At 35.9% G+C, this 19115-nt stretch overlaps 1 protein-coding gene across 4 annotated transcripts in view; it reads right to left on the bottom strand.

Moving 5' to 3' along the window:
• The window catches only part of ROCK1 (Rho associated coiled-coil containing protein kinase 1), a 185673-nt gene that overhangs the window by 99050 nt on the left and 67508 nt on the right, over positions 1 to 19115 (bottom strand). For all 4 annotated transcript variants that reach the window (XM_038388530.2, XM_043508019.1, XM_043508018.1 and 1 more), the window contains 5 exons: positions 10831 to 10931; positions 9889 to 10026; positions 8128 to 8303; positions 5627 to 5711; positions 2614 to 2758 (listed from right to left, as the gene is read on the bottom strand). In XM_038388530.2, coding sequence (XP_038244458.1) covers positions 2614 to 2758; positions 5627 to 5711; positions 8128 to 8303; positions 9889 to 10026; positions 10831 to 10931 — 645 coding nt within the window. The remainder of the gene's footprint in view (positions 1 to 2613; positions 2759 to 5626; positions 5712 to 8127; positions 8304 to 9888; positions 10027 to 10830; positions 10932 to 19115) is intronic.

Genomic DNA, 19115 nt, shown 5'->3' with positions numbered 1-19115 from the left:
AATGGAGAATGGTGCCAGGAACAGCATAGTGCCAGTGGAGCACTTCACTTGGAGGTTGAAGTGCTTGGCCCCGATTTGGAGTGGCACGACTCCGAGGACAGTCTGAGGGCTGCCTCCATGAGCAAAGCCTTCACACCAAATATCCAAATATCTGAATACAGTCTGAAGCCCCTGCAGATCTCCTTAATGTGAGCTTCCCCAAGGTACTTTAAACAGCTCAAACGCAGATCATTCATTGGCATGGGCTTGCTGCAGGAGGTACCCGGCTTGAAGCCTGAGGACCAGGGCATGTCCAGTCCCTAGGCCAATGTCTCTTGACAACTGGGACTGCTATTTACACTGTATACACTAATATTAACTGATAACTAAAAACACTAACTACAAAAACTATGCAGAATAGACTAGAGTCCAAACCACTGGGAAAGCCTTGCAAGAGCAAGAAGGTAATTCCAAGCAACCATCACAGGTGGTAAGAAGGAACCGAGAGGGTGCAGATCCAGCAGTGCCCCTTATACCGGCACATGTATGTGGCTACAGGGGGCACTAGGGCTGGTCCTACAGATACCATTAAGGGGAAAAAATCTCCAGCAACTGTGCATGCGGCACACGCATACCTAGCATGGAACCGACATGAGCAAGTACTCAAAGAAGAATGGGAGCTTTATTTGGGTATCATGCAGCTTCAGCTCCAGGAGGTCTCTTCTCCTCAGCAGTGCCTCTGGATACCTGCAGTGCTGAACAAATTGCACAGTAGTTCCCCCTGGTGGGAGAAGGCTCCAATTTGTAGACAGCCAGCTGTTCTGCTTCTGAAGAACCAGGCAACTCACCTTAGTTCTATATAGCCAGGCTTTTATCCACCAGACCCAACCAACCACTCCTGCCTCCCGATTTCCCTGCATAGAGATGAGGGAATTTTCCATCTGCCTCCTGCCTTGCAGCCTTGCAAGTGTTAGGCTGTTGGGTCTGAAGGGCAGGGAAATACAGTAGGAGCTCCTGCTCTACAGCAAAATTCCTGCATAACAGTCTTTTGGTCTTAGGGCTCCCTGTGACTGCAGGTTTTGGAGCCACTCTGAACCAGCCATGTATGCAACCATCTTTTTAGATAAGAGGCGTTCTAGTGGACTGGTATGGAACTTCACAAGTTTACCTTAGTAGCTTAACCTATGAGGCCCAATGCAAGCAAGAGGTTAGTCTTAACACAAAGCCAGCCAACTGTGCACCAGATTAGAGTACGACACCTATCTGCATAGCCACAGCGCACAACACACCACTAAATAAAACTACCATGCTTGCATGGTGAGTGAATGTTATTCACCTTTATGGCTGAAAGCAGCCAGGAGAGTACAGTTTGCTTCTAGGATGTTTTCTGACACACTGCTGTGCATGTTGCAACTGTGCATTGAAACAAAATTTTTTGTTGTTCAGGTACCACTGACAACAAGCTCACATACCAGAGTTTATGAACTGCTCTAAAGAATTTTCAAGTATGGTCAATTCTTGCTGTTGGAACCTCGATTATGGAATTCCTTCTTTCTCTCAGTCCACCAGTGATTGTGTTAGTTGACCCTGCCATGACTTAAAGTTCATTTATTTGCTCAATTATTTGCTTGATAAAGTAGTAGTTTTGGTGGGTGGCTACTGCTACAATCTATTATAGGCAAAATGACTGATATATAATTATAGGTACATATATATGCTCAGATGTTGAGTTGGCTGCATCATTAACCACAATAATGCAAGTCTTATTAATATAGGCATCCCATTTAGTGAAAAGGACATTTTGTGCCGATTCATTTTATTCAAATCAAAACAGGATTGTTAGGGTGCTTAATGTTCAATAAGACTTCAGGAGAGAAGTCTTAAAAATGTTTCTAGAGTGTCCACCACTGAAGTGCTAAGAATATTTTAACAAGGGGCTCTCAATTTTTTTCCTTAGCCTGTGATGTATATGCTTGCAAAGAGAAAGAGAAAGTGAATTTATTAATTTGTTTGCCCATTTTAAAAAAAAATGGTCTCATAACCATAACCAAGAATGGAGTCAGCAACACTGGGTCAACTTATATTAAGTGCCATATGCTGGAATTTTTATATTCTGTTTCTGAATAATATACCAGTGTATTAATACAGCAAATAATTCAACTTGTTTCATCTGAAATGGGAGGCAAGGTGAACTGAGATCTTATAGGATCATTCAAACTAGGCTTCCTTGCAAAACATCTTTGAAAATACCTGACACTTGATGCATTTTGGTACATTCCACAAGTGGGGGGAAAAAAAATAACCTTTTGATAAATTATATCTGGAAGGGACGTTTTAGCAATATCTAATGAGGGAAATAAAACTACATCAGAAGCAAGGAATTCTACCAATAGTTCCTTTAAAGTAATAACAAAATTAACAACACTAACCCACAAAAGCCCACTGATATAATATTGCTGATGCCTCCGTACAACACAAATATATTTTGTAAATACTACAATTACTGGCAACCAGTAAAGCAGGATAATTCTGAATTAAGGTACATGAGAAACAGCATAATGTGATTTTAACATAAAGTCAAGAAGCAAGTGCAGTTAATTTTACTCATAAAACATTGATGACCTTGTTACTCACCAACAAGCATTTCATACAAAAAGACCCCAACTGACCACCAGTCACATTCTCGTCCATAGTAACCATCACCCCCCTGGGATTTTAATACTTCAGGAGAAATATAATCCGGTGTTCCAACAGCTGTATCACATCGTACCATACCTTCCTACAAAGAAAACAGAACAGTAAGACTCATATATTGAGAATGGGAATTGCACAACATTTTAAGGGAATATTTATCATCTAGATGAATACTCCTTTCCTAAACAATGGAAATTTCTGAAAATGTTGGTCTGAGGTGGGCATTTTATCATTCTAAAAATATCTTTTAAATGCAGCACATAACTCCAGATCTGCCAAAGATATATTTTAATGCTATTAAATAACAATTAAACTGCTCTGAAAAAAATCCACAGAACCACAAAAAATTAAATATTAAAACTTGAAATCCTAAGTAGACAAACTGCCTAAGGGACAAGGGCGGAAAGGAATGTCCCACGGCTACTTGTGCCAGTGGAGAAAGAACAGACAAATTAAGGGCAGTCTCTTGGCTGTGATTTAGAATACTGGATTCCTGGTCAGCACCCACTTGCTCTTCTCTATTGGTCATACAGTTCTGAAATGATTCTAGGCTCCATAGGACAGGGCACACTATTCATAGAAAGGGGATTTGCAGAGGCAATTACATAATGGAAAACTGTTGCTTATACCTAATTTTTGCTTAACATATCCAATTTAAAATCAGTATTGTACATGCAATTTTTTTTTGAGTGAAATTAAGTGTATTCCAGGCACTGAATTGCCTCTGCAACACCAGTATATGCTAAAGTCTATTTATTGGGGATGGATGTCTTTTTTTTTTTTGGTACTTTGCCGCTCAGAAATAAAAACAAGGATAACACCTTTCATCAAAATTCATCATTACCTAACTGTGGCAGGTCTAAACATAATTAAGCTTGACATATAGGGCCAAATTCATGCCTAGCATACTCCACTAAAGCCATTTGATGCAATTATGAGGAACTGCCCGCACGTACTGCCCAAGTCTGGACTTATTTGAAGGAGCTCTTAGTGCCTTTTATTTATGCATTATAAAGCAGCTAGACAAAGTTCTTCATTCAAGTGTTCCTGAAAAGATTTAACAGATGTGCTTATCAGTTACATGTGATCTATCAAGGATCACCCATTTCAAGGTTTTTCCCCCAGTATATGTTGATGTACGTGGTACTGTCTCACAGAAACTAACACCACTGTGTAGGGAACAGCAAAAAAAAATAAAAATTTGTTGTGCTTGCAAACTTGATTTGGAAATCATTTATTATTTTATGGCCTCATGAGGACATATTCCAATAGAATAATTCTGAGATTTCTTTCACCTGGTTGCTCAACAAATATTTTTGCCACGTGAAGTTATGACAAATAAGCACATAAAGGGCACAGTAACTTTGGATACTGATTGTTTCATCACAGACAATTAACACAGAAATTGCTTCATCTCATTTCTTTTTTTACTTCAGTAACATGATAACCAAAGACATGAAGGAGATAGTCAGTATGCAACCACTGAGACACTGCCATGACCTCAGATTTTTCTAAGGAACAATATGGATTTGATTCTTCAGAGCTTTGAGTAGCACATTAGCAGATATAAATGCTTCCATCAAATTAAAGAGAGCTCCTTTTCATGTTTCTCATTGCACTGGTTTGCTGTCAACAAGTCCTTCAATAACCTGATTCTTTACACTGAAAAAGTTGCAGCAGAATCAACCTTTTCTTTTAAATTTGTGATGAGGCTGCTAGATGGCAAACATATGTAACTTTTTTAAAATGATCAATAAGAATACTGCCGCTCTGGGCCTGATACGTATGCCATTAAAGTCCATGTAAAGACTCCTGTGGACACAATCAGCTCCATAGTATAAAATAAAATGTGTCATTAAATACACGTAATGTTCTACAGAAATCAAAGTCTGGCAAAAATATTTCCTAATTTATTGTATGCTTTTGTCTGCCTTGACATTATGCACTATATGTACAGTAACTCTCATTTTAGGATCTGTCAGGCTCATCTATAGGAGTTGCTTTCCTACAGCAAATAAGGTAATCAAAGGTTGTGTACCTTAAGGAGAAGTAAATCATTTAGAAATGGGAAAGAGGGAAAGAAGTTCAGAAACTTAGGATGGGGACTCCCCCTCCTCATCCTTACAGGAGAAACAAAAATATTTAATTTAGAGTATTGCATTTGCGCGGGGGGGAGGGAACGGGGGAATAGAGGTTGAGTCTCCATTCTCTTAAATTCTCGCTTTAGTTTCCCCCTCTTTACCACTGTTAAATAGCTTAAGTCCCCTCAAGCAGATGAAACAAGAATCTCACTCTGCAGTCTAGGTCAACAAGAGGAACAGAGGTAGGAGGGAAAAGAAAAAACAAGAACGTACAACATAGGAATTTCAGATTCACTCACATTGGAAAAAACAGTCTTCTTTTTCCCAAGTTCTTGGGGGTATGGAGGGAAGGGGTTATGTACTCTCCCTGTTGATAACAGAGATATGGACTGCAATCTCAGACTAAGAGGTGTCAGTACTTTTAGCAGTCTCCTTCTAACCAACAGTAAAAATAGAGAATACAAATGTTATTTCCTCTCTTGGTACTGAAACTATGGTGCACAACTCAACAATTAATTTTCCACTGTACACACTGTGGAAACTAATACACACTCAGATATAGAAGGATTTTCTTATGACTAAGGCAGTACCAAGACACTTGGGTTCTTTTTATGTCTCTGCCACAGAATTCCTATGCGACTGAAAGGCTCTTAATGCTTCAATATCCCATCTGTAAAACTGATAATTTCTCCCTACTTCATAGGGATGCTGTGAGGCTAAATTTGTTAACAGATGTGAGGTTCTCAAACACAACAATGCTAAGCTCCAGAGAAAGTTAAATCAATCAATAGCAGATGGCATCCCAAAGAACAATATTCATTGGATGCTCTCCTCAAATACCAGTGCTAGATTCAAGGTTTAAATATACCAACCTTATTCATCTTCATACAAGTACCAAAATCTGCTAGTTTTAAATGACCAGCTTTATCCAGCAGCATATTATCAGGCTTTACATCTCTGAAAAATATTATATTATACATAATTTGACAAATTAGTTTCACTTATCAAAACAAGAAAAGACAACTATTTTTCTGATGTGACATGACAAGAAGAGACTAAGACACTTAAGATGGCAAGACGACTTTTGCCCCACTCCAATTTTTTAAACTCTCAGTTAAATTACCCCCAAATTTCAAGTATCAGTAAGTATTGTCTTCTCATTAAGGCAGTGAACTGTAACTATGTAGATGTAGGTTCAATTCAAGAACCTGGGTATTACTCTTCAAACTCAAGTTCCTCATATCCCTTCCTAATGAAAAAGTCCTTCTCCACTGGATAAATCTCAGTACAATTATTTGCATAACAAAGAATGCGCCATTCTGTGTGTAAAGAAGCTTGGACGCAGCACATTCCGACTTGCAGCCACAGGTGGTGAGAAGGAACCAAGGGAGAGCTGGGGATGCCCCAGCCTTTACATCTTCAATTGGAGGCATGAGACACTCATGACACAGGTGTGGCCCCCAACAGGCACTGCTGGCCAAAAGATTTTAAACTGAAGTGCAGGGCGAACATGCCACTAGCAGAATATATATGGACAAGCATAAGTATTAATACTAACCTCCTGGCCAAATTGCAATTTGGATATTTACATTTTCCCAACCTAAAATTACCCTTATATTTTCAATTGGAGCAATTATTCTTCAGTTCCCAATTAATAAAATAAAAAACCAAAAACTTTACAGAAATGCTAACCATGGAATAGCTATTATAATCTATCCCCGATGTGATTATATTTCAGATGTAGTTAAGTGAATCTTAAATGTATACAGTATACAAAGTATTTTGGGATCCTTCACAACGAAATGCACTATACATATTTAATGCAAAATAATTTGATTTACTTGTGCTGTTTTTATTATACAGCACAAAATTTGTATTTAAGATAGGAATATTTGCTTTAGTTGAAAAGAAAGCTATGTTCCTTTGTTTAGTGGTTTTGAAGTTTTATTTCAACTCTATATTTTGATTAATAGTCTAGTAAATTAGAACTATAACATTCTGCCATTTTGAATCATAACAAAAATGAGAAATATGGATATATATGTAGAGCCCTGAGTGGATACAAAATTTGTATCCACATCCACCGATATAAAACGGATATCTGCATATTTGCAGGACTTCAGTTATATGTAATTTACTAAGACAAGCCTCTCATTGATTATGTAGTCATTTTTGATTTCGATATCAACCAATGACGACTGAGTACTCTTCAGGAAAAGGAAAAGAAAAGCAATTAAAATTGTTGTGTTATATCTAGCCACACTGCTATTTCAAATAAGAAGGGATGGATAAAAAAATCAGAGAGGAGGACTACGAACGAAAGTATGATGTATGTTAATTTTTTGTTCCTGTGGCACAACAAACATAGGCAGAAATACATGTCTAGGGAGTTTAAAAATAATTGCTATACTTGCAGGTAGTATTCTTCCTTTCCATGACTTGCTCTTTCAATGTTACCTCATTAGGCTGAAAGAGCTACTTTATTTACCAATCATCTATATTCTCTCTGTATCGCTCTCATATTTGCACTCTCTTCTCACATCTCTCTTTGGAGACAAAACTAAATGAAATCTATTGGAGTGGATCACCCATCAAGTAGAACAAATATGGAAAGATTGTACCCAGTCCTGAGATTCATTCAATCCGATCATAACATGAGGATTGATTAGAAAACAAGACTGATTAGATGTCATTAGAGGTATATTCTAATGCAAATATTGCAGCATGGTCCAGTAGGGCATTGAGTCTCCTGAGTCCCAGTCCAAGTTCTATTCCTGTCCGAGACCTACTGTGCAACCTGTAGTAAATCACTCTGTGACTGTTTCCTCTCTTACCCTTTGTCTTCTTGTTCCTTTAAACAGTAAAATAATTGTCACAGGGACTATCCCTTACTAGGTGTTTGTACAGTGCTTAGCCCCATGGGGCTCTGATCTCTAGGCACTACAACAACACATCTAATAAATAATAGTACCTAGTAGTGGACACTACCAAATACTATTATTATCCAGTTATTAAACCATGTGCTTTCTCTACTCAGGAAAGAAACCAAACTAAATGCTTGGGATAGTTTATTATATCCATCTTGGTTTTGTTTTTAATCACTTGTAAAATGGGCAATCCTAGAAATCCAAACTCAGGCAGAGAACAGAATACTCAAATACTGTCAATTTGCTGAAAATATCTTATCTTGAAGATTATCACCTCAGATTCGCATTTTCTCACACTAAGAAATGTTTAAGGTGTCTAGTGGAATAACCATGAAGTAATAATACCAGCAACAATTTAAAAACAGATTAAGTAATTCTTATAAAGACATTCTGACAAAGTAAAGATTAATATAGATCTAGTTTAACTATAGTAATTATATATGCACCTGTGAATAAAGCCCATTGAGTGAATTGCATCCAACGCAAGAACAACTTCTGCAGTATAAAATCTTGCCCATTTCTCAGGAACATCATAGTTGCTCATTAAATTCACAAGGTCCCCACCAGGCATATATTCCATCACCATGTAAAGGTAACGGTCATCTTGGAATGCATAAAATAACTATAAAAGCAAACAAAAGTAAGTAACTGAATATTAAGGACATCTTAATATAAAAGCTTGAAAATTTTGCATATTGTATTGATCAAATGAATTTTACTGGAAATGTTTTAACACTTAAAGATTAGTAGAATTACTAGAGCCATTCCAACAGCTTTTGTCAACCAGAATTCCCCTTATGAAGAGGGGACACTATTTCTGCTGTCTTCTGCCTCTTTACACTGCCAAAGCGTAGTTTAAAGGAGATTGATTGTCAGAGTCTCTGGCTCAATGAACACTGAGATCACCGTCAGACTATATACACCTATGTAACTGAGCAACAAGCTTCCATCAATTAAACGAGACAGCTGATTAGTTTACAAATACATTAAAAAGGAAATACTTTATCAAATATATCTGCAGCATTTTTTCTGAAGTGCCGGCATATTTTCTTTAGATAGCTGTTTTATTTAGGATCTTATGAAAATAAAGTATTGTACAGAACTGCAAACTGGTCATCTTCTAATAAATGCATCAAGCAATCCAGGAAAGTGGATCTGCCTACCAAAAATGCACAAGCTATGAATGAAAACTATTAAAATTTTTCTGAATTTTTACAGCGTTCTTATAGCCCTAGTTACTATATTTGATTTACTATTGCAAATTTATCATTTTTCTATCAAATCATACTGTTTGAAACATGAGTTACAATTTTTTTTTAAAAAGAAGTACAAATCCATGTTTATCGGTTGACATAGGCCTGCTCAAAATAAACAGTACCAATAAATTAATGGCTCTTGAATTTACACATTGTTTGGAAACAATGCAAACATCTTTCCAGATAATCATTCTCTAGAAAAATACTAACATGATTTTTTCCCAAATCAGTGTAAATAAGGCTTCCATGAGCTTGAAAGTTAGGTCATTTAAACCATCAACCAACAAAGATGTAGGCACCATTCTTAAAATTAAGAGTAGTACCACTGAGCAAGTTAGCATATGTGCAAGTCTTTGCAAGACCCAGTCCTTATATTTCAAAGAAGAAACTGAGGCTTGGGAAAAAAAAGTTCATACTGTAAATTATATAGGCTAAACTGCATTTATCATCACAAATCATAATATTACATTGCTCAATTATGGCTTCTCCCATCTCATTTCAAATTTTGCATTTAACCTCATTTACCAAAGACACAAGAAAACAGATATGTATTTGTGCAACGACTTGTTTTTCAAAAAAAAAAGATGTTTTTTACATGAATAATTGTCACATACACTGGGGTGACACAAAGAATTCTTGTCAAGTAGGCACAACAATTTTAACAAAATTATTTTACCATATATCAATTCAGAACATAACTACTTAATTTAATATAATTTTAAAAAGAATTACAGCAACTCCAATTTTGTTTTTTGCAGCTTTTAAAGTTTCAATGGCTTTTCCTAGCAAAACATTTCAACTTAGCTGAAAAAAGGCAGTTTTGTAAGTTGCTTAGGAAACAAAGCTACAAATGAACATTTATATAATTCTTCAGTTACAATGAGATTCATCCAGTGATAGAATAAAATCACGCTGCTATAATCAAAAATATTAACAGTGGTATCACTATACCTGAACAACCCAGGGGCTATTAGCAAAAGCCATAATGTCCCTTTCTTCCCAAAAGAATGCAGAATCTGATCTTTTTATCATCTCAAACTTGCTCAGCAGTTTCATAGCGTATACCTTCCTTGAAGATTTATGCCTTACCTTTGAAGATAAAATTAAGATATAGAAAAATAGATTAATTTCCATATTGACGATCGATTAAGATATTTAATTCAATATTTTTTCCTCTGAGCATTTTACCTTAGTTCACCAATTTTATCCAATTCTTCACGGGTCTTTTGTAAAAATAATTATTCTATTGATCTATGGTATAAAACTGCATTTTTTAACTACAACTACCAGAATAGAACACTTGCTAAGAATATTAAAAATAAAAGTCCATGTACACAATAATTGCTCTGTAATTTACATTTATTTGTTTTTAATAAAAGTGTAAATATTTTTGTTAAATAATGTAAAAAGAAAATAAATATTTTGAAGAGCACATTTGCCTTATTTTACATTTCTTCCATCAGCTACCCAACTCAGTGATTCAATATGAGCAGGCCTGGTTGTTAACTCACCACACACAAAAAAGGCTATACGTGTAAAATCTGTGTTCAGGTTTTGGAGGCAGCTCCTTGGGTGATGTAAATTGTCAGAGCCAGCTGAAGAGCTGGCTCAAATTTCTAGAGTTGCAGTGGCCAGGATGAGTATATAGAGGGGGTACTCAGCCTCTGGGTAGTGAAAATGCACATTCTACTCAGAAGTCTGTGCATGCGAGTATTAAAAGTTAAGATCCTAGAAAACTTTCTTTCCAAGAATAAAATTCTCACTAGGTTTACGGTCCCTATATTACAAGATTAGCTTAATTTTTAAAAAATCTTATTAAAAATAAAAAGGTAAGTAGCGCTGAGTAGCGTAAAACAAAATCCAACTCTATTTACACACTGAAATATAACCTACCAGCTGAACTTCCCCAAATGCACCTCTGCCAATCACCTTCACGACTTCATAATCTTCAGCTTTCATGCGCAAATCTCTGATTTTATTAATTGTGTCTTTATCTGTATAAAGAGAAAAAATATAAAGCATTAAAACAGTACAGTAATTCATTAATAAAGCCTTCGCTGTCTTTCTATACTGGTTATTACAGAGCTACACATTACACACCTTGGGGAATACTACAAGCACAGAATTAATGTCCCCTGCAGATTACTCCCTTCCCAACCCCTGCAGAATAATTTATTCTGATGGGGAGACAAAGGGAAGCCGCAAGTAAGGTCATGCTACAATTACACCATTTCTGTATTGTAGTTCAAATGAATTATTACACAAAGTTCTCTATTAATATGCCTAGTAAGGAATCTGTTTTTCAAAATATATTTCCTCAATCTTTTCTGTTGTCTGTGTTGTTATTGACAGGTATTTTGAAATAAATTACCAAAATAATTGAAACTGGCGTGATTATATTATGTTATTTTGACAAAACATGCAGAATTTTACAGAATTTAAAAAGATTGTGTGCAGAATTCACCCAGGAGTAACATTAAAAACATTATTAGAAAGGCACTTTCATATTAAGAAAATATTTCAAGTGTATTGGATTTAACACAAAAATCAATGTACATTTCATTTCCTGATAACTGTTCTTACAACATCAGATGCTTATTAAAAGATATGTTTAAGACAAGGTCTTGTTCATCTTCTTATGGAAATCTGTATTCTGAACCAGTGGCCTCACTTTCATTACCATGATAACAGAAAATTGTCACAGTACAACTTCATTGCATGATCAAACTAAGAAAGAAACAGTTTAAATGGTGAAAGCTCTCATTCAAAACAAATATCAGAAACAGCTACTGGAATGCGGAAATTCTGCATCTAGGGTGACCTCCTTGTATACAGAACAATATAAAAAGATCATCATTAGAAGGGTATATATGTAAAAAATTGAGAAACTACCATATCACACGTATAAAACGCACTTAAACAAGCTCCTTAGAAAACAAACTGCCGGTACTTTTATTACTTTTCTGTAGTTGAAAAAGTGGATTTTAATTTAAAACATGCAGTGAGAATCATTGCAATTATTTATATAAACCTATCGTTCTTTAAACTACAAAAATTTACAAACTCCCAGTGGGCAGATACTCTAATTCCAAATTTGGTCATAGATTAAAAACAGGCTATTTTAATCATATGGGTCAACACTGGCATGAAGCTTTTCCATGTAGTCTCATGTTTTGGTATAAGCACAGAACAGCTTTTAAAACAGCCCCATTTCTAATAAAAAACATTCATAGTAATAATCCCGTTTTATTTCCAAAATAGAATTTTAGACCAAAAAGGAAAGTTTTGAAAGAACTGTGAGGGGAGGAACTGATATTCCAGTAATCAAGATTTTTTTTAAAATAATTATTTGGCATGCTACTAAAAATGACTTGGTTACCCTACATACAGGGCATGTTTAAAAACCAAAAGATGCATGCAGAAATTAATTTTCATATTAAAAAGGACCAATTTAAAATAAAGCAGCAGGAATGCAACTGACTTCCAGTAACAAGGAGGTTTCATAAAACTCCATACCTTGGTTTGAATATTCTTTTCTCTTGCTTTCTAATGTAAACCCATGGTTTACAGAGCACTATATATAACACACAGATTTTAATAAACTATGCTACAGAAATAGTTACAAGTGTGATTCAGATTCTGTAAAATGGTTAGAATCTTTAGTAAACTGCATAAGATCTAATTTAAGTTCTTTGACTATTCAAGCAAGGTTGACTTGTTCTAAGGCTAGAGGATCAGTAGGACTGAATAGAGCTGAAATATAACAATCACCATGACAAATTTTTTCTGTTTGTCAATAACTGGTTGCCTAACAATCCCATTACAAGAAGACTATCAACACTGTATGAAAAGTCTTCACACTAATGCAGATAAAAGCAAGACATGACGTGAAAGTTTGACTCAAATGGTTTCAGACATAAACCTGGCCTGTGACCAGGTAAATGTCATTCATTTCTGAAGGATCAAAGGACAGAAAAGTGAAACTCTTATTCTGTCAAACAGCTGTTTAATACATACACTCAGCTATTGTTTTTCACAAGGTTCATATTTTAGTCACTTTAATTAACATAAGGCTAAAACTGGCATTTGAATAACATCAAATGTTTTTTTTCTTTAAGTTACTATAATAGATTTTTATTTTGTTTTTAAAGAAGATGTAAAACAAAATAAAGTTTGGGGTGGATTGTGACTGTTGACTAGTTTAAAAAAAAAGACCACGGACTTCTTTTGAAAGGCAAAAATTTTGTAATAATTTATTCTATAGTATATTGAAGTACTAAGAGAGCTGTAGCTCACGAAAGCTTATGCTCTAATAAATTTGTTAGTCTCTAAGGTGCCACAAGTACTCCTTTTCTTTTTGCGAATACAGACTAACACGGCTGCTACTCTGAAACCTATCTCAACAGAGTAAATGAAAATGTATTGTTACCAGCAATTTAGGTCCAAATATTATAAAATGACTAGTTGGGCTTTTTCAAATTGCAACTTAAATGTCTTAAAGACAGCCATTATATGCACACATTAAATTCTTAAACAACTCCCTTAGACAATATCATGTTACAGTAACATCATAAGTCATACAGAATCTGTTGCTTGTAATAGGAAAAATGTATCTTACGGAAAATTTCCTCTTTTTGATTTACAAGGTCCACAGACCAATTAATCAATCAATCGGCTCTTAGCCTGCATGCAGCTACAAAGGCTGTCTGTCATTGATAGGAGAGAGCTTTGTTAATGAGCTTATATGCACTGAACGATAAACTCTGAATTCCTATTGCAGACTAAGTTTGTGAACCATTTTGAAGGAACAAAACATGAATTTGTAGATCCTCTCTGGACAATTTTCAGAAACCACTTGCTGGAAGCAATTCAAGGCCAACAATCTACAAACTGAAGGAGATGATCACCATTGCAATGGTCTATCCCATTTTGATGTGGCAATGAGACATGAGTTGTTCAGGAGGACCTGAAGCACCACTAGAAGGTGGATGGGTCAAACCTGGACATGCCATCTCTGGATCTAACCACTTTCTCCAGGAATAACAGAAATTATTTTGTCTGCCAAACCTGCTGGTCTGGAAGCCTGAAAAGGATTGCTTGGGTTTGGAATAGGATTTATATTCCCTCCTGTGGAGCTTTGCAGGAGACAGGGTTGACTTTTCTTTGACTGAGGAATCTGTCACCACTTTACCCCTCACGTCTACAAATCATTTTTCTTTTAATATTCTGATAATGCTAAAGTCACCTGAGCTTGGATATGTCTTCCAACTGCGGAATCACACATGTCAATGGGTAACCACATTGTAGTCCATTAATCTTGCTGAATACTAGTGGGCATCCAGAGAGTTTTCATAAATACAGCCTGATGCCAGGGAGATCTTTCCAGGAGAGAGACTCAAACCATGGCACTTCATTTATTTGAGATGATAGATTCAGACAGATCTATCCGTGCCAATACTGTTCAGGCAAAGCATCTGGATGCAATGAAAGTTCTCAGTTATGCGAGAACTCAGAGCTTCTTCTGAGTGCTGTATCCATCCTCTTGTCTGTGGGTTTTTAAGACTTAACTCTCCATCTGTAGGTACTGCATTACCCTTAACTAGGGATGCCAGTGCCACATCAACATTAGGAAGGGAAATTAAATCTTATTTAAACTTGCACACATTTCTTAGTCAGCTTGCTTAGTCTCAGGTTTTCCTAGGAACTCCCATTCCTTTCTGACCATATCTATGGAGGCTGGGTTGAGAAAAACATATGGTTCAATTCTGAATCCTGAATGATAATACCTCTCGGTAGTATTACTGCTCTTCTGAACTGGCTCCTCCTCATTTGTCTTAGACATTTCCTCAAAACTTGGATATAAACTGCCCTATTAAGCATGTACTTAAAGAATTCTATCTGGAAGAGTTTTTCCTGCTTTTCTCCTCCTGTGGTTCCTGTTGTGACTCTAAAAGTTGTTCCCCCTCCCAAGGGGGCAATAAGGAGCTCCTGTACCTGCACCATCTGGAATTATGCTTCCTTCTCTTGGCCCTTAGACTGAAAGAATACGCATCAGAAGATTTAAATAGATATAGATGAAAGATTCCTGTGCCAGCAACTGGATTTAGCTTTTCTGAGCACTACAGTCTTTTTAGGGGTATTTTTCTTTTCCTGTGTGGAGCAGATGGCCCATATCCATGTTTCCCCCTTATTCTAGGCATTCTCCATGCTGCATTCAGGATGAGAGTAAGCATGGGAGATAGAAGGCATAATCAGATACTGAAGAGCCCACCAGTTTTTCATTGTGTTTCCATAGCTTCAAGCTTTACAAGATTTCTTGCAGCACAGCAAAAACATTTATATTAAAACAACAACAACAAAAACCATACTTGCTGCTGTATCTATGTTCTTGGTACTACCTCGTACAGGGAGATTTAAAAGTCCTGTTCCTCTCTACTGCAGAAACACTCTGCCTATCAGTGGCCGACAGGTCTGGGTCTGACTATGTAGCTATACACAGGCTGAAAGCCCGTTGACTAACATATCTGTGGCTCTTGTCAGTGGAAAAAATGGAAATATCTTAATGCATGCCAGCCTTAACAAAACAATATGAAGAGACACAAATTAAAAAAAACAAAAATTGATTCGGGAGTATATGAAAAATTTATCACCCATCACTAGCCAAGGTCAACAATAAAGAAGAGGAATACTAGAGGGATCCCAGGACAGTTTGCTCGTATCACCATAACCACTATAAGTGTATGCTGGACAGATACTACTCTAAGCACTGTTTGGAGCTACATATTTGATATCAGCTTTGGCTTCTAAGTGTGCAGTAAACTTGGATAATCACACAGACTTAATAGAAACTGAGGGGAAGTAGCTCTGCGAAGAAGAATTAACACCACTTTTCCCCTCCTCCAATGGTATGTCCCCTTCTCTTCCCACCCACAATCATGAGAAAGAAATGAATACACATCACCCCTCTCACTTTTGTGGGGCTTGTTCTTCGGTGTCTGGGTGCTCCAGGATCTGTTAGATACATGTGTATCAGGCAGAAAAGGTTAATAAGTACTTCATTGTACAAGTACTCCACTTCCCAGTTTGGCTGAAGCATACCAAACAGAGTAGGGAGTGGAATGCCCAACCTACGGGTTGGGTTGCCCTCACCTAACTGCTAATTTGAATCTCCTTTGGCAAATACATTTTCATGCTGTGATCTTTCCTCATTTTATCTTATGGTATATTATTCCCTGTTTGTTCAAAATACAGAAAAATTGGAGTTGAAATTTTAAAAAAAATGACAAAAGCAAGAAAGTGTAGTTACAAGACACTAAGTTATAATTTATTATTTTTAAAATTTATTTTTTGCACTTCTTTCAACTGACTGTAAAAGCAAAGAAGCAAGTTCAGTTCTGTTTATAGTCAACTTCACTTTATGGTTTTAGAACAATGCTACAACCTTTAGATTGCAAACGCTGCAAAGGAGCATTTCTTGTTTTATTTTTAAACTGTTTTCCATGGGAACTAAAAAAAAAATTTTTTTAAAAATCAGATTCGTTTCAATATGCCTTAGGTTATGTAAAAGCTTTAAAAAAAGCCAAAAAACAAACAAACGAACAAACAAACAACAAAACCCCAACAATATGGACCAAATAAGACTTGACTGTCTCTTTATAGCAACCACTCACTCAGACTCACCCCACTGTGTTTTGGTATTTATGCACACAGAACACAGTCATCTTACCTAATAAAAATCCTATATTCCTTTGCTTTTTGTTGTATATATCTCCACCTTGATACTATTTCAGGCTATATTTTTATGCTTACATGTGATATGTAATTTTTACTTAGAGAAATAGGTTTTAATGAAGATGCAACTGTGTGAGTTTCATTTTCTTACCACTAATGCAAAAATGGGAGTTTTTCTGAGCCTAATAGTTTTTTTAATAATCAAAAGTACATTAATTGTAATTGCTGCAATGAGTATTCTATTTGCCCAATTCCAGCTTCTCCTTTCTCCAATAAAGTTTCACCACACCTTTGAAAACAACTGAGTACACAATATGTTCACGATAACAAGGTTATGCCAGCTCGGGTGTAACTTCAACTGTGAAAAGTTAAACTAAACACTTGTTCTTAGGCATCTGAGCAATCAGCCCACAGCAAAAAAGCCCTTAACTAAATCTAGTAGGCCCTACCTATTTCAGCTTTCATTATACACTATATTTAGGGTGGTAGTTTGTAACAGTAAGATTATTTGAAAAGTCATGGAAAAAAAGATCATGGAAAAAAGCACAAACTCAAATTTACAGTAAAAATGTACAGTCATAAATTGCATTTTAATCAATAAATTCAATTAAAAGCTATATAACAACATTATTTAACAGTGTTAAATTAAATACATTACAAAACACTATCATAATGCCTGTCAGTTCAGTCCACAGTAACACCCAGACCAGTATCTGCAACCTCTCTGTCACCAAGTGACATGGTGGACTGATTTAAAATCAGAGCAATTTAAATCACTAACTTAAAATCATGATTTAAAATCAAGTGAACTGGAAACCATGATTTAAATAATCCATTTTAATCTTGTTTCGCATTTGTACTTTTTAGTTATTTTCCAAAATGCTGATTCTCCATGGTTGGCAACCATTAAAACATGTCAGATTTGTAACTGAATTTGGAACTTTTTGCTAAACCAGGACACACTATATCTACATACATTGATTTAAGCAATTATATAGCTTAACATCCATTTACATTCATAATTTTTACTGTTTTATGTTGACAATAAATGGTAAATTAAACATTTCTTATTCACTAGAGGATGATTAATTTTTACTCATGATTTGTGTCAAGCTCTAATTGACTAGAAATTGGAATTCTATTAAAATGCACAAAACCAATATTTAAATGTTTTGATTTTTTTTAATGTTAATCAAATGAGCTGGACATGCAAGACAGTTTATTAAAACAAGTTTTGCATTTAAAACTAATTGATTTATTCAATAAAAGTAGTATTATTTATCGCTAGTCATTTAAACAGAGTTTTTCTAGTCACTATGTCCTTCAACATTTTAGAACTAATCCATCTCATCCTCTCATATCTAGTTTTTATTTCCAGATTGGAAGAGAAAAATACAGCAAAGCTTGTTTTCAACTCCATATCTGTTTCTTAACTTTGAATGAAATAGTCATTGAACTGAACCAGTCAAATAAACTGAAAAGAAGAAAATATCCTCTGTGTTCCTGCAAAAAAGGCTACTGATGTCAAAAGTACTTCAGCCAACTCTGGTTCTAGGTGCTTAGCCACTGACTTCCAACAATCTAATAGTCTGACTTGCTTTAAAACTTTGGCAGCAAACATACTGCTTATTTATTTAATTTAAATTATTTTAATAGATTATAGTAAATTTTAGGCCTTAACACAGGTTGTCATAATTTCAAATTTCAACAGGATTTTTAAAAAGAAAAAATGTATTTACATTTTTAAAATCACTGATTTTTATCTACTTTGCCATGTAACAGACCATTAGTCCTCATTTATTGATTCCTGATCCCTCAAACTATTACACAGCCCAAGATTTAATTTGGCAGCTCGCAAATTTCTCAATAAAATTGATTCAACTGTCCACTATCACAGCCAGCAAACATAAGTGAAAGATTTGTTCAAGATTTTCTGAAGTATGAAAATTATAGAAAAAAGTTACCTTTTGTGACTGTTGTTCTTCAAGATGTGTTGCTCTTGTCCATTCCATTCTAGGTATATGCATGCCCACATGCACAGCTGTCAGAGACTTTTGCCTTAGTGGTAAAGGTAGGGATGGGGTGGCGCCCCCTTGAGTGCCGCACTCATGCATCGGTATATTAGACTACGCAGATCCTATGCCCTCTCAGTTCCTTCTTGCCAGCAACTCCGGTAGAAGGGTAGGTAATGGAATGGACATAAGCAACACATCTAGAAGAACAACAGTTGCAAAAGGTAACCATTTTTTCTTACTCGAGTCCTTACTTATGTTGATTCCATTCTAAGTGACTCACAAGCGGTATCTGCAGAGGTGGGCTTAGAGTTCAGTTTCGTTGGTTGCAGTACTGCCCTGCCAAAGCCAGCATTGACCTGGGCCTGCTGGGTAGGCACGTAGTGGGATGTAAACATATGGGCAGACAACCAGATGGCTGCCCTGCAGATGTCC

The sequence above is a fragment of the Dermochelys coriacea genome, chromosome 2, assembly GCF_009764565.3.
Source record: "Dermochelys coriacea isolate rDerCor1 chromosome 2, rDerCor1.pri.v4, whole genome shotgun sequence".
Classification (NCBI taxonomy): Eukaryota; Metazoa; Chordata; order Testudines; family Dermochelyidae; genus Dermochelys; species Dermochelys coriacea.
Note: the sequence above shows the minus strand (reverse complement) of the source record. Positions and strands in the feature narration are given on the sequence as shown.